The sequence below is a fragment of the Watersipora subatra genome, chromosome 10 (assembly GCF_963576615.1).
Source record: "Watersipora subatra chromosome 10, tzWatSuba1.1, whole genome shotgun sequence".
NCBI classification, from domain to species: Eukaryota; Metazoa; Bryozoa; class Gymnolaemata; order Cheilostomatida; family Watersiporidae; genus Watersipora; species Watersipora subatra.
Genome location: NC_088717.1, coordinates 8,614,754 through 8,631,863, shown reverse-complemented (window position 1 = coordinate 8,631,863; position 17,110 = coordinate 8,614,754). Strand labels below are relative to the sequence as shown.

Here is a 17,110-nt window from a genome sequence, read left to right as displayed (position 1 = left end):
GAAGCAGCGCAAAAAGCAGCAGTGTAAAAGTAGCAACAGCAGCGTAAAGAAGCTTTCGACTTTAGGTGGATGTGATGTGAAAAATGATGCACTTGTGCGCTGTTCAAAGCAGTATAGAGGAAAAATCGTATACATTATGATGATTTTATGTGTAGACATAGCGCCATTATTATATGAGTGACCACGCAACACATACCATTTCCATCTCATCAACATAGGCCTATATCAGCTGCGACAGAGGTGAAAGATAATAGCGCCATAAAGAGAGCGGGCTTATTAACTTTACAGAATTTTTTTACTCATGATGTAAAATAGAAAACCAATGTTTTTTCATTTTACTAGATGGATGATTTTGAATCTTTAAGCGATTTTCTCTAAATGTTAGCCAGTATATATGTATACTTCTGAAAATAATACTGTTTTGTAGAATAATGACTCTTATCAATAACATATATTTTGAGGTGTAGTTTGGCTATTACTATAGGGTACTTTCAGATTCTATATGAGCCCGTGTACATGTGAAATGTTCACATGACATGTGAACTGTGAAATGTGAAATGTATACGTGGAACGTGAAATGTTCTAATCACATACCACTCAAAACTTCAGGTGAAATATGACAGTTTTTATCCTGGCTGGGTTAAATGATGTTAGATGACAACTGAGTAGAGTAGGTTTTGCTGACAATTTAGGGAGCATGTGTAGAAACGACTCATTAAAACTCATAGCTTGCGATTTTAATAAATGCTTTAATTTTTAGGACGATATGACTTGACAGCTGCTTTATGAAAGACTGATTTAGTGTAGGTTAAAGTGGTTTATTGAATTTGTTGGTATGTAGTCGATAAAGTAAAAACTCCAAGTTAGTTTATGGATACCGTTATTAGATATTCCATTTCATGATATTTATTAAATATTTTATTATGCATAGCCTGGAAGGGTCCGTATTGTCAAAATGGGTCATTAGTAACAGGTCTGAGTGACAGCCTCAGCAATTCCAAAGAAAATATATCGGTCTTGCATCATTACATATGGAAACCTTTTGAGATATAATCATAGGAGTCTGTTCTCGATGGCCATTAAATAGCCAAGTATGCCTATGTGAGAAGCCTACTTCTGAGAATAGCTCGGTATGTATCTTCAAATAAGTTTCAGAAGAAGCTTTATAAGGCCTACTGAAGGTTATGGTGAAAGTGAGGCAAAGAGTAGGACCTAGTCGGAAAACAGATAATAAAAAAATTAAAAGGAAGACCAAATGTGTCATGATCACAGAAACCATGGTCAAGTCATTATTATAAGATTTTAAGTTATCTGCATTAACAGAAGGAGTAAATTCTCACAATTATTTTGCAAAAAAAATTTTGATTCTAGCTTAAATACAGCAGATTTTATGGTCAATAAACTGAATGCATGTTTACCATCAGTGCGAAAACATACATGTAGTTCCGAGAAAACTGGTGGTAAAGTCTGAGAAACCAAAACCGATGCACAGTATTGTTTACATTTCAAAACGTCATAACAACCAATATTAAAAGGTTGTGATATTTATTTAGATTTCTGTCTGTATATCAAAAACATTATGCTGAATTTAAAAATCTAAACAGATTTTTGCTGGTTGTCATAGAAATGGCTGTATATCTATAAAAAATGTATTACCTAATTTTGCAGATATTAAAAACGGCTTGGCAGTGCCGCGATATTGAGCACAACCGTAGTATGATCAACAAAATGTTTAAAAAAATAATAGCAGCAACATATTGCACATCATCGGTCACTCTATACTTTGATCTTGCAAATTCGAATAATTTTTCTTATAATCAAATCTTATAAAATCGAATAATTGTTCTTATAATTAAATATTGTAAAAATCTTATAAGAATGGTTAGGAACATATCATGGTCATTCCCTTTACTTACACTGCTTTTGGCATCAGTTGGAATACCAAAGTATTCATTATAAGTGTCCAAAATGTCAGAACTATCCTTCAAATCGGCAAAAAAGAAACGATTTCGTTTTTCGGATGCCATTTTTAGTACTTCCTGTTTAGCATAGCAACGGTTTTAAGGGTTTTTTCTGAGGTTTTAAGACATTTATTATCGAAACTTACTTCAGATTCAGAAAGATCAATCTTTGATTGGTCCAGAAGCACGTGTTACAAAAATCCTTACCAAAATTATAAACTCAGTTAGTGCAACTTTAAAGTCGAATAACTCAACTTCGTGATTTGCGACTTAACCATGGTTTCTGTGACCGCGACCCAAATTAAAAGTAAGTTTAGTCAAAAATTGACACTTATCTAAAGTGTGTGATTAGCAAGTTAAATTCATTTGAGTTAAATTCAGAGTTTATGTTATGTTCCCTAGCATCAAAAACGTTAAGTGTATCAAACTCATTGCTGTGAAGTCTCTCTCACACTGCTGTTAGCCACTACGTCTGTCTTAAAGGTAAGAACTCCATGCAGTACTCTACATGGTAATGATACATTTTATTGAAGATTGCATGTACTAAATAGGTATTTGTTACTTTTTGAGTGTAGGTGGTGACTTATAACAATTTAATACACGTTTTCCATAGTGATATCTTGTTCAATTTGTTCTTCCATAGTATGGAAACAGACTAATTTGCATTTAGTTATTTTATACAGAAAACATTGCATTGAGACATGAGAACCCTGACATTCTAGCTCAGTCCTGGAACGCCTTAAGCTCGTATGTTGAGGTCTGACTGCATTATGTTGCATGTGACCTAGTTGCATGGGACCTAGTTGCACTAAAAGCACTTGTTCTAGTTCTAGACTAAGTAGTCTTACCAAGCAGCATAATTGACCCAGAAATGATCAACCTTTCTGCACTACACTGTTATTCAGCACTACCTGAAAACTATGGAAAGTGATTTGTTACTGGAGTGTGATTCAAATCATTGAAAAATGACTGACATTATGCAAAAACCTCCAGTCATATATTCTTGTCAAGGAAGGCTAAGGACAAGGAAAAGGCAGATACAGTACATTTCACTCAAGCGTCAAACAACTGCATATAATAGCGTTAGACCGTTAGTTCGACTACCATTCACTGACTACGGCAGCCAGGAGAACCGTGTGAAGTTAACGCTTTCATGTCACTGATGAGGAAATTGAACGAATATAGCACGGTTGAATCGGCTTATGACTTCAATACTGTAGAAGTTATTAGTGTAAATAAAAGATGGCAGTTAGATTTAACACTTGAGGCTCTATAAAGCTGTTCAATATGGCTGCAGTAAATCTGACAGTAAGATGTCATTATTCATAGAGGCACGGTTTGATGAGGTGAGTGGTCGGACAGATTAAGTGAGCGTGGCATATCCTTAACAAACACAGTAAGGATGGGACGTTTGGTTTTGACAAGCATGAAACTTTGTCATGTGCGTCAGTCGCCTTAGGGAATATCCGGCTTTTAAAGTTGTATTTAATGTTATCAACCGCATTATCAATGTTGTGGCAACATTAACTATAATAAACCTTAGCCTCAGGTTGTTATCTACTCTATGGTTCGGTAGGAGACAAGACAATAGTCCAACATAATTACATAGTGCATGATTATATAACTTTATCTTTATTGGGCAAATTAGCTGACTGATATTGATGCTGCAAGAATTTGGGTAGATTAGGTGTTTGTGAGATTGCCGCCCCTCCTCTCTTCGCTAGCTTTTTAGGAGTAAATGGCTGATTGGTTTAAAATAAAATCCAACATTAATATATAATTGTTAAATATAGAATAATTAAAATATAAAATTAAAATAAAAAATATAACTATTCTGTAGCAACCTATTTTGCAAGATTAGTAAGTTAGAACTAGCAGAGTGAAGATTCTAATCCTGGTTTCTGCCTCAAGCCTGGTTTGTAGGAGACACTGTGATGCTGTTAGTCCTAGCTTTCACTATGGTGTTCATTTTGCTAAGAGCATTTAAGTGGCCTATGAATACTTAACTTCAATTTGTGGTTTTAATACCTATTGACTGTCTTCATGAGTAGAGCAATCGTCAAGGCAATATAATGTATTAAATAATATTTTCGAAGCAATTAAGTTGTTGCTTTACTGATTGCAACAAAACGAATTCAAGCGTCCTTATGCTTTGCTCTTTAGCATTTGTATCCTAGCAGTCTGATGTGCCATGAGAGACCATCAGGTGAGTCAATCGAGTACTGAGAATAACTAAACACACAGTTATTCTAAATTATGGTAGGCAAGAGACTGGAGCGGAAGGTAGCTCACCAGGTACGTAAGCCTGTTGTGGCAGGTTTGAATCCCATACAATGTGTTCTTTTTCCCAAAGTCAAACCATAGCTTGGGACAGACAGATGCGACTCTTGTTATTGAAATATTATTCTTAACTTTAACAAAAGTTCATGGCAATTATTGATTATTCAACAACAGTCTTAGCTTATCCTAAGTAGTGCTGATCCTCAAGCGGCCCTTGATACGTTTGATATTCTAAAGATGCGGCATTTCAGTTATCTCTTTACCTGAAGGAGATGAGTTCAGCAAACAGCACCTAGTTTGGATCATTGATAGCATCTCTATGAGAACTTAAATATCCAAATATTATGATAACGGCTTCATCAACACTGCTGATGAGTATATATGCCTACTTAGCTAGGTTTCTGAAATTTTTAGTAAATAACAGAGTGGTAGGCAACTAGAGCTCGTTATTTGTACACTTAGATCTAGTTCTTCATGATTGGCTTTTTTAACACAACTCATCTAAATAATGTCATCTTCATTACTTCTAAATAACACATTGATTCATGTTTATCAATTTACTGTCAGCATTTTGTTTCAGCAGTTTTTATTCAAAGGAAATCGGAAATTTCAATTACAAAAATATTTTTAGTGTTCAGGGAGCAGACTCGTGGAAAATATAAACTAAAGCAGCAAAAACCTTAAATAAAATTATGTCAACTCATTTCTAACTTCTGAAACAATTTTTAAACTCTTACCACTTATAATAAACTATTGATGCCTTTAAAAATCATTTCATAAATATTACAAAATTTAATTCACCAAAGAAATTTCCTCGTAATTCTTTTGAAAAGCTTATTAATGGATGCAGTAGAATTTAGTCATGAAGCAAGAAATACTTGGTATGCAGCTGACTTACAAAAATATTATATCTAAAGACTTATAGATAGACAAAATATTTCACATTTGTAATCAATTATAAGACTGAGTTCCACACGTTCCGGTTCATGACCATTTATCAGCTTTTACCTGGGGTGTGCATGCTATATAAAAGAGCTTATTGATTTTGTGCATGACATTTGCATGTAGTTTGATAAGTCATTCGACATATTGCGGCTCAGTTAAAATAATCATAGATTTGCATATTCAACAATGCATACCAACACAGATAATTTAATAGTTTTTTAATATAATATAGAGCCCATGCTTTCTGAGTAATTTCATAGCACATTTAAACAATATTAGCTTGTATTTGCTAAGCATATACTGCAGGTAACAATTACTGATAGTTTGGCATTGGTAGATATGAGATGGCTATAAATGTAGCAAACAACATTGAAGAGCAAAACAAAAATAAACAATCACCTACCAATACCGCTGACAAATATATGATTACTGCTAGAAGTTATTCAATAAAGCAGGCAAGAAGGCTATCAGTGTTGTGCCACCTACCTAGAAACAGCAACGCAAGCAAACTTGGCAGCATTGCAGCGAGAATGTTAGAGTGATGAAAATGTTTAAGCGATGCAGCCGTGAAGTGAGAATTAAACAGAATGATAAGTCTAGGCAATGAGTGAGCAGTTGTACAGTGAGGACCACCCAATCACAGCAGAGTCCTGATAGGCTTTCCACTCAAGCGTAACTAGTCACCAGTAGACTGTTATCATTCTAACAGCAGCTGACTATGTACTAGCTCCCTGTACTCAATTACATGTATTTGGCCCACATAATGACCTTTGACCTTGATGAGCTAACACCGGTGATTCAGAAACAAGATCCGCTATATCAGCCTGGTTCCCATATACACTGTCAGCAGCGGCGACAGCGCAGCTGGGCTATCAGCAGTGAAATGTGAACCTGCGCACCAAGTACCCTCGAGTATCACTGGTAGTAGCCTACCACCGCAACTACCGGCAGTCGATGCAAGTATTTAGCTCTGTTGAAGTTTCGCACAAAGAGCCGCAGGCAAAATCTCCTCAAAATGCACTGTACAGTTGAAGGTTCGAACTTTCGAGACGGCATGGCTAGCAGCCATGTTTATGTGAACATTACCAGCCGATCCTAGCGCCGCAAGTGTTTCGTTGTGAGAGATTACCGCTGGGGTCTCGCATTTGATATGGGAACCACGCTTTAAAGGTTGGCTTGCAACAAAATTCACATAACAGTTGTTGGGTATCAAAAGGTTTACCATGTCTTACTCTGTTGTGTTGTAGGTGCCAAATATGTGGAAATGGGATTACAAGTTCTTAAAAGCTCAAAAACAAAGCGTTTTTGTGATCGCAGCCATCACAACATCCATTTGGAATCCATTTGTTTCGATGAAGTACTCAACTCGCTGTGATTATTGTTTAGACATGTGAGTTTATCACGTGAATTGAAAGGCTAAATATTAAAAGTGTCGTAGCACCAGTTTATGACAAACACTTCGGGTTCTACCGGAACCCCTTATCAAATATAGATACGCGCTACTTTACAGTTTCGTTTAAGTTTGGTCTAATCATCTAGCCATAATCTGATCATGTAACCCATACTTCCTGCCAAATGGTGCTAACTATTTCTGCAGCATTTTTTGGCTATCACAGGTGACCAGCAGGCTTCTCATGTTTATCAGAGGATGATATGCACTCCTTCGAGCTGAAGCTAAAAAAATTAAACTAATTTTCAGGCTAGCTTTTGAGATATCAGGGCTCAAATTGACAGCATTACAATGATGATGAAATAGATGCCTAAGGACAATAGACATGGTTTTATTGAATGCATGAAATATATTTGTGAAAATTTTTGGAGGAATGAGGTACCATGAAAGTGTAAACAGAAGCACATCGTGTTCAATCGTGTTCTCATTTGAGCCGTTTTCCAACCTACGACGTTTTCGTGATGGCTGCCATTAACTGTTTGTTTTTTAGCTTTTAAGAACTTGTAATCACCTTTCCATATATTTTGCACCTACAACACAACAGAGTAAGACATGGTAAACCTTTTGATACCAAATAACTGTAATGTTAATTTTTTCGCAAGTCAACGTTTAAACTTGTTCTTGTTAGCTGTACTGAAGCCCACAGTTTTCATGTGCTTTCACCGAGTCATTCTTTATTAAAAAATAAAATAAGATTTTTTTCACATTCAAGGTAGGTAGGCCCTTCATTTATGTTTCACTCGGGTACAAAACAAGCTGTGCACTTATTAACATCATTGTGCTCAAAGCACAAAACCAATACAACCAAAATAATGCATAACTCCAGTTTATTGTGAGTTTGTGCTACCAAGGTTGTATAAAGGGAGATACAGAGACCGATCGACTTACTAGGGTTTGATAGAACTCAGGTTAAAAACCTCTGTGCCATACACACTCAATGTCATACAGTATGTAATTACATGAACTTTTATTATCCTCATAACATAACAATACAAAAATAAATTTTTTGTCTTCAAAATTGATTAACTCTTTGGCTGGGGAAACGACCAAAATGTCGTTTACCGGTTGCGTGGGTAAACTACATTTATGTCACTTTCGGTAGACGTTTATAAAGCTGTAACCTAGTAAGTTAAACCAAGGATATAAACACTAGTAAGTTTTAAATATCTTCAACAAGATATCAGTCAATGATTAACAATATGGAACCATTATCTGAGAGACGTTGCTTAGTGCTAAAAGCTAAACAAATCGCGCCTCCTTGGAAAAGAATAAAAGTTGGAAAAACCAGTCAACATCGGCTCAACTTTCAAAACAGTAAAATAAAAGATTATTTGATCCTGCGATCGTTAGTGATTTTTTGTCTGATCAGAATAAAAATAATTCAGATAATAGAAGTGATGTGAATTTTTTGGACTTTTAATATACTTGGAAAATACAAAGAAAAACGATCGTTATGGTGACTCGCACGGCTACGTTATAGCGTTTGACTCTATTGACAAAAATGCTTCCAAGCATTTCATACAATGACAATTGCACATGGTTGTATTTTTTTGTAGTAGTAGATATGTAAATAAATTTTCAAGTACAAAAAATTTTGTTCATAGAAATAAATTTAAGATTTCAGCTATGCATGTTCATAAAACATCGATTTTATTGAATTTTGAAAAATAAATTACAAGACTTTTGGGCGTTTTTGCCGGGCTTTTTCCCAGCCAAATGGTTAGTATTTCTGAGCAAATTTTGTTCAGATTGGAATAAAAAGAGATTTCTCAGCACACCTCATAGATTTGTTCAACAGGCTTTTATAGACATAGCTTTAAAAACAATTTGGAAGTCTACAAAAAACCTCATTTTGAATAAAAACTAGGGGAATGCTTGCTGTTTCAAGGGTATTAAAATCAGTATGTAAACAATGACAGGTAGTGTAGTTGCCTACCACTTGCCATTGGCACATTGCCAATGGCAAATTTGAATAAGCTCATACTTTGAGTGCTTATTAATAAGAACCGTGAGAGCAAGCATTAAATGAAGTTGCGTACCAGAGCGGTATGCTGTTTCCACCCACATAATGTAACCTCAGAATTCAATGCATTGTGCATAGCCTAACTGGTAAAAATATTTTCCTGGCAAACAGTTTCCACCCACATAATATAACCTCAGAATTCAATGCATCTTGCATAGCCTAATTGGTAAAATATTTGCCTGGCAAACAAGAAGTCCTCAAATCAAACCCAGCATAAAACAGATATTCCATTCCTAAATTTAACAGCTATAGCTGGACAAACCAGAACACACACAAACACAAACTTTGAGATCTATATATACTATAGATATATCATTGTTTTTTATGATTGGTAGTAAGATAGTAAGTCTACATTGGTTGCTATTCTCTGACTAAACAAACCTGCATGTGAACAAAACATTATTTAGATTAGGTTATCTAGTTAAACAATTATATTCAAATAACAGTTATCTGCATATAGGAGAGCTTACATTATCCTTATTATGTGCATAATCATTGCCTTTTTATCTGACTAATAGAAGTTTATGGTAATGAGGGATAGCAAGATAGATACTGGCTAACAAACTACCTTCTAGCAACATTAGGTATACCACATTTTTCTGTTTTACCACTCAGTAACCTGGATCCCTGGGTATTAGAAATGTGACGATTGAATTAGCTACAGCAATTATTCAGTTTTTAAGTAAAGAGAGGACAACTTCGACTTTCATTGAACATGTTTAGGTATACATAGTCCTACATTACATGTACGTACATGCTTGGTGTCCCAAGTCTTTAACAAATCCAACTTTGAAAAAAAAGAATTATGAGAGTTCTGCTTTAGAAATCAACCAAAGTTCAAGACTTGAACATCTTTACTAGAGAAGCTGAAGAAGAACCAAAACACAGTTTGGTTGCCTGCTGATGCTCTGTGGTTTGTCATTTTCTGTATGCAAACACTGTATGCGGATGTACTTGGTGTAGTTCATGACACACTGACTGTGTTGAGTGCTTTGTGTTGTGTATTATTTTAGCTTTATGTATTATTAAATCACAAGTAATTTCTGTGCTTCTATTTTACACAAAAACTTGTGAAAATAAAGCTATAGTATGAGTTTCTGTAAATACCGCAAACCATCCCCCAGCCTAGCCTATTCTGTTGAAAGAGTAGTTGTAAGAAATTCTTTGAAAGATTAAGATACAGTTTTTGGTATTAAATAATGTGAAAGTGTTTGAAATTGTAATTAGTCATATAGTAGATTATGATTATTTGAATAGAAGATCGTTTAAGAATTTGAACAAGTAGCTTTTTAAACAGTTTTCTGGAACAGACTTTAGTCAGAAACTGAAGTCAAACTGTATCAGGATGAAACCACTTTGGGTATGTGATCCTTTAAGATGCAGGATATGTCGCAGACATTATGCGCTGTGAAACTGATCACAGTGATTGGCAACTACAGCCTTCTGCATGTTGTTTACTAGCAACTGTGAAATAAGCGATTAAAAGGATATTTCAGTGAGCTAAAGGCTACAATTCAGAGATGACACATGTGGGTTACATTCCAATGTACAGTTCACACAAATATGGTTCTCCAACGAGGACTAGTTTCATTGTAAAACATACTTGTGTGAAATATTAGATTCACACAAACAAAACTTTAACTTCGGCTGATTGATCACACCTCAAAAAAATTCTTCTGGCCGACTTTATGTGATTCACTGATCCAGTCAATGATAGTACAAGCTATACTCTATAGCATAGAGTATATACAGCCTGAAAATTATTTTCCCAAACAGTTTACCACAAGCATACATTGTAGAGCTAGCTTCAGTAAATAATGAGAAGAATGTCAGGATGGCCGAGCGGTCTAAAGAGCCAAAAGCCAAAAAGCATTTAACTATTCAATCATACTGAAGCTCTCCTCTAGCACATTTGTGAACCTAATATCGCTTGATTGCCGGGGCATGTGAACACACTCATATGGTTTCCTTAAAGATTAATTCTTGTTTGGGCCTGAGTTTAGTGAAAAACCAAATAGAATACTACCTTGGCACAAGATGAATGCAAGTGCTCCATGCAGCAAGTCTGATGTTCTTCATCATGCAAAGCCGAAGAGGAGATGACAAATGGTTTAAAATACGTTAGAAACTCCTATAAAGTAAATTCGAGAAAACGTAAAGAATTTCTGTGAAGTTTTTGCTCCGTACTACATAAAAAATTCCATATAACGTCAGGTGTCAAGTAAGTGAGTTCTCAAATTCAACTTGATAAATCACTGCACTCGTGCAAGTGCGGTGATTTATCTCACCACACTTGCACGAGATAATATGACGTGCTTATAGCGTTATACCTACTATATATACAACTTTTGTGACATTCTAGTTCGTTGTGATATATTGTCAGATGTTTTGAAAAAAACAGAGAGTACCGTAGCTGGGCAATTGCTCATAGATGTTTGAAAGCAATCAAGTGATGCAGGTGTTACAGCGCCAGTATACCAATCTGAATGTCACCAGTTGGATAATCGTCAAAAGTTATCTTTTATTCTACCTTTGACGCATGGATACATATAATCTAGATGAAAAACAGGTACTACCGCTTTTTATGGTAAATTTACATGTACATGTACATGCATTTTACTGTTCGTATAACGTAAAATCTCTATAACCAAAATGTTACTGAAACGGATTATTTATGTTGTACGACAGCCTACTGTATATGCTATGAAACCCTATAAATGTGTTTACAGATTTACAAGCTTTCCGAATATGCAAATTACTTAGAGGCGACTCAAGTGCAGGTTTTGAACAATTACTTAAAATGAGATGTATCATACTTAGCTTGTTTGTTTTTTCTATACTCTGTAACGATACACCACTTGCTCTCTCATCAGTGGTGTCCTATTCATCGCTACCATGAATGGAATACTTCAGTGTCAACTGATGAGCAAATCAGACCTGATTTATCCATAATTACTAGTCTGGCATTTTGCAGCTCAGCGAGTTGTTGTTTGTTTACTGAGCAAAACAGTGGCAACACGCACCACACCGAGTAATTCATCATTTGTATTATGTTTATGTGGAAAGACCCAAACCCAATCTTGTGACAACAGTGGGTAAGTTAAAGTGAATAGGGGGCAGTAGACAAGGACTGTAAGCTCAGTTAGCAAATATCCAAAATCATTGTTTCCAAAGCAAAAGGTTTTTTTTCCAATGTTTAAAATCTCTACATTTAAAAACCATGAAAATATCAGGCCTCCTTAGAATTTAATTTTCTGTCTGCATTTTTTAGTCTCCTCCAAAAATGTCTTGGCAGGAAATAAATTTTTGTGAAACCAAATCTATTGAAATGTTTCATCGCGACAAAAATTAGAGCTGAAAGACCAAAAATAGATATCTATAGGTTGTGAGCTTTCATTTGTTTTAACTTTTATTTGAGAGATAAACTTGCACAAAGTTTCAGTTGATTTTTTTATAAAGTATCGATATTTTATCATTTGAGATTGTTTTTGATGTTTGAGGTGATCTGGCTGCCAGGATGGTTTAAGATTAAAATCAACTAAACTTGATTGCATTCAAAACGCTTAGAAGAAAAGTACTGGCGGAAATGACTCCACTCGTTGCTTGGCGCCTGTCACTATTGTTATTGATGCCAGCTATTGCGTTCAAGTTGTAGCGTTACGTGTCTCTATTCTACTAATTTCTTCGCATTCATAGACCTCATAATCACACACTTTTGAATCTGAGTGTTATAACCATAATCTAGTTTTGTCGATTTTAATCTCAAACCATCCTGCTAATCAGACAACCTCAAACAACAAAGACAATTGCAAATAATAATAACATAAACAGAGTTTTTACGATAAACTCAACTAAAATTTTGCTTGAGTTAATCTTTAACCTATTTTTAGCTCAGATCCCTGAAAATGCTTTACTGGGAGTTACGCTTCTAACAGCTTTGGAGTTATCCTCTCTAAGAAACTTGTACTGACATGGCTAATACGATTATCACTCTATCCTTTAGGACATGACCCACTAGTGAAACCGTTGAAACCACTTAATCATAAGTATTTACAATACTTTGGTGACACTGTTATTATTACTGCCAACAAAATCTACACGACCCAGTTGTATCCTCCTATTATATATATATATATATATATATATATATATATATATATATATATATATAGATATATATCATATAGAAATTCACCAGAATTTTTTTGCGATAACGAGGGTTACTCTATGAGAATTGATTAAGAATTTTGAAAGTACCTTTAGTTGACATTGACCTTATTGCTATAGTGAAGTTGTCATAATTATGACACTCATAAAATATTGAGAGTTGAGGGGCACACATAAAACAAAGATATATTGACAGTTTCTCCAAAGTCATATACGTGTACAATGTCATTCAAACTTTAAAAACCTAATAGCTTCTTATAAGCAAAAGAAGCTGCCTGTCATATATCTGAATGTATTAAATTATAGCATTTTCTGAAAAATGACTGGTATTTGAGGTGGGCTGCATGAAAGTTGATTGGTTGCGAATGAGTTAACAGCTGCTATCATTGGATAACCATAACAATAATAACAAGAATGATATATAGTAGCTGTAATATTATAATAATGATAACCGTGGTAGAAATACTAATAGAACCAGATATTCCTCTAATTTACTTCATAGTAATTTTCTTATTGTTTTGAAAAGAGGAAATTTACTCCTTTCATGTGTTAAATATTATGTTGGTATAAATGCACCTTAACAATGTTGATAATAGGAATATTAGTTGTAGTAATACAAAGCTGAAATAATTTTTCTAAGGACCTTTTTTACTGATATTTGTTGTATTTATTTAGATATATATATCTTAGATTTTTACATAGGCATAAATGAGTTAATTGTTTTAAAGCTGTATATAATTATCTGAAGTATTTATTTTTAAGTTTTTCAACTGTAAAACAATTAAAATAGAAAACAGTTCATTCTTATAATAGTACCTATGACATCATAGGTCAGTTGTGGTATACAAAATAAATATCGGAATAGATATTTCTTGAATCTTCGTGTGAGAAGTCAAGCTTCTTACACGAAGATTTGACTGTGTCACAAATAATAATATTCAAATTTATCAATTTCTAGGGTATAATTCAAATAATAGTTAAAAGTATTGCTTAAGGTGTTACAGTGTTATCACTAAAGCTAGATATTCACAAATCGTGATCAATAACTGACATTTTTTTCTGTTTGATTCCCAGATACTAACTTCCCAAAAATAGCTTAAAATATCATTTACCAGTCTTTGACACACTTTCTCTATTTTTATCAGGTAATGAATTCTCAGAGCCGCTATAGTTGAAATATATGAATAATCCTTTTGGCATTAGGCCATTGTAGCTGCAGTGGAACGTGGGATGGATGGTGATAAAAACCCACAGGATGCTGATCAGTGTTGAAGGAATGTAGTTGAATCAAACTAAAACTATCAATCTTTTTTTAGTCCTTTCAAGGTTAGTGCCATGTGATGAAGTTAATTTAGTAGTAGAATTTGATGTAATTTATGTCTGAATAACTGGTTCTGCATCAACAAGCAGATCAGCTACACCTCATAATACAGCCTATCATATAAACTAGCACAATACCTGTTTCAATCACAGACAGTTATATGGACCCTCTGCGATGCAGATGGCCTTGAATTTGGCAGTTAAGGGTATACTAAATAGCTCAACAGAATTTTGCCTATTAGGAATAACAGACACTTTGGATTGGTTGCTGCAGCATGACAAATCTTTAGTGAGTTTTCATTCAGCGATAGACCAGCTATACCTGGGTGAGCCAGTACCAACATGCTACGCTAGGTCGACAAGCAGATAAAGTTTTCAAAGAACGCTTTAGTACAGTGATGGTTGTGCGAGGCCTAATGTCAAGGTTGTACCTTTAAGAGGTCACAAGTAGAGGTGGAACGAGACACGAGACGTCTCGAGTATCGACCTGTCTCGTCTCGTATCGGTCTCGTCTCGAGTTAACTATTGCCAAACTCGAGACAGGAAGTAGAACTAAAGCGCCTGCGCACGGTTGTTAAAACATGGCTTCTTGCGATAGCAACAACTCCATATATTGTAATGGATTGCGGGCAACTGCCTTTAAAGTTATACCCGGTCCGTTACTACCTGTTGCTACTGATTATGTTGGCCACTGAGTCTAATCATGTAGTCCGGACAACGGCCCTGTTATTTTTTAGTTCGGTTCTGTGTCGTTAAAACAGATACCGGGTCGTATCTAATTACTCTTCGGATATTCCAATTTAATAAATAAGACTTTTGCGGGTAAAATGTCTGTATTTTATCGTATCGTGTCTAAACACCAACTGCCCTTCATAAAATTCGGGCCTCTTTTACGTATATACTACCAATCGCGGGTAAAACTTGCCCCGACACGGAGAAACGAACGAAAGGCTGTGTCGACCATAGTCCGTGCTCGGTTAACAATGACGTTTTGTTAGCTCAATGTAAGAATATACATGTATACAGTAATTAATATAATTTCATGAGTACAATTTAAATATAATTCACATACTACAGCTAATACACAAAGCAAACTTTAATGAAACGATAAGAATGAAAGTGTTATCGTGTGTTCTTTTAGTTGCGATATTTCTTTGTAGAGTGACGGCTATCTATCTATCTATCTCTGTAAAATATTTCAAGTGGCCGCTAGGCCTGTAGAAATAAAATGGTGCATTAGGCATAAAAATAAGATCACAAATAAGCATAGACTTATTTATCTAAGTCTGAAGGATAAAAGTATAAGATCGCTTGGTCTAGTTATAAGAGAATCAGATGTTAAAATTTCATCGCACGGTTAAAAAAAGAGTGTTTCATTGCACTTGTATTGATTGTGTGTCTGATATTGGAGCCTCGAGTAAAATAGGATGAGTTCTTAATTACAAATCTATTAAAATCGACCATTAGGTCTTGGCTTAAAATTTTTTGCAGTGTGCTTTCGTCCTTGATGCGTCTTCTCTCTGCAAGTGTTTGCCATCCCATTTTCACCATTTCTATCGGTTTCATTACACATCACATTCTATCGGCTATCGGTTTCATTACACATTACATTAAAAAGTAAGAAGTATTCAATAGATGGTAAAAATATACATGTACAAAGCAATATGTTTATAATAATTATGATCAATCAAGCTCAAAATTCTTAGAATATATAACTTCGGTATTTTAGAGCTGTTTGTGTCACTTTTGTTTACAAAAACTACATGCATATCACTATTAAAATGTTGTATTTAAATCGTTTACACCAGGTGAAAATTCAATTTAAAAAGAGTTTTATTAATTTTATATATACCAAGTAGCTAGTACTTGTGTAGTAAAATCATCACCAAATGCTCATTATTTTACTGTCTCGAGTCTCGAATTTTTACAAGACAGTGTCTCGAGTCTCGTCTCGAGCTTAAAAAACCTGTCTCGTTCCACCTCTAGTCACAAGTGCAACTGAGTTGGTACCTAAGACCACTTACATGGCACTAAAATTTCACATCACACCAATATTTAACTTCCAAACGTGACATGGCAGTTTTCTTGCTGGCAGTGCAGCGACATATGTTGGTGTGTGACTATGCTATTATGGTATGAAAACTTGGTACTAGTCCATTCTCAAACATGCTGATGCTGCCCCTTGCTCCTGTGTCTATTAACGTTGCAATATAACCTAGCTTTACTTAAAGCCTGGTTCCCATATCGATTGCGAGGCCCCGCGGTAATCTACTAATCTTGCGCAGCAAAACGCTTGCGATGCTAGGCCCGGTGGCTTGTGTTCCCATAAAACTGCATAGCTAATAACCACAAAAAAATGTTCGCTTGCCATGCCGTTTCGATAATGCTGACCTTCACTTGTACAGTGCATTTCAGGAAGGTTTTGCCTGTGGCTCATCGCGAAATTTGAGCAGCACTAAACTCTTGCGTTGACCACCGGCAACTACCAGCAGTACTCGGTGTTACTCGGCGGTATCCGACGCGTAGGTTCTCATTTCACCGCTGATAGCTTGCGGTGCTGTCGCCGGTGCTTTGCGGCGTAGATGGCTACCAGGCTTAACATACAGGTATCCAGCATACCTTGCATACAAGCACATATGACAGCCAACAGCATTCTGCTGCTGACCACATCACGAGCATGCCTGTAGCAATCAAGATGGGGCTCTTCTTATCAGCAACTCAATTCATTGGGTGTAGACTAAAATCTTAGTTTGACTGGCAATGAGCTCTATTTGCTAAACAGAATATAAGTTTAGCTTCTACTACACACAATGTTTTATTTAATTACGTATGTTTAAATGTAAGGCAAGGTATAGTTAGAATACTGTTATTTTGAAGATTGAAAATGATAAAACTTGATCACTGTTAAAATGCTCAACGCAAGCAAAAGTGCGATTAGGGCGTCTATATTTGTAAACAGACTGA

The 17,110-nt window shown here is 35.3% G+C and overlaps 1 protein-coding gene across 1 annotated transcript in view; it reads right to left on the bottom strand.

Moving 5' to 3' along the window:
* Positions 1 to 5,817, bottom strand: part of LOC137405961 (putative ferric-chelate reductase 1) — a 28,299-nt gene extending 22,482 nt beyond the window's left edge. The window contains exon 1 of the mRNA XM_068092447.1: positions 5,673 to 5,817. Within this exon, the coding sequence (XP_067948548.1) occupies positions 5,673 to 5,706 (34 nt within the window). The 5' untranslated portion in view covers positions 5,707 to 5,817. The remainder of the gene's footprint in view (positions 1 to 5,672) is intronic.
* Between the last annotated feature and the right edge of the window lie 11,293 nt (positions 5,818 to 17,110).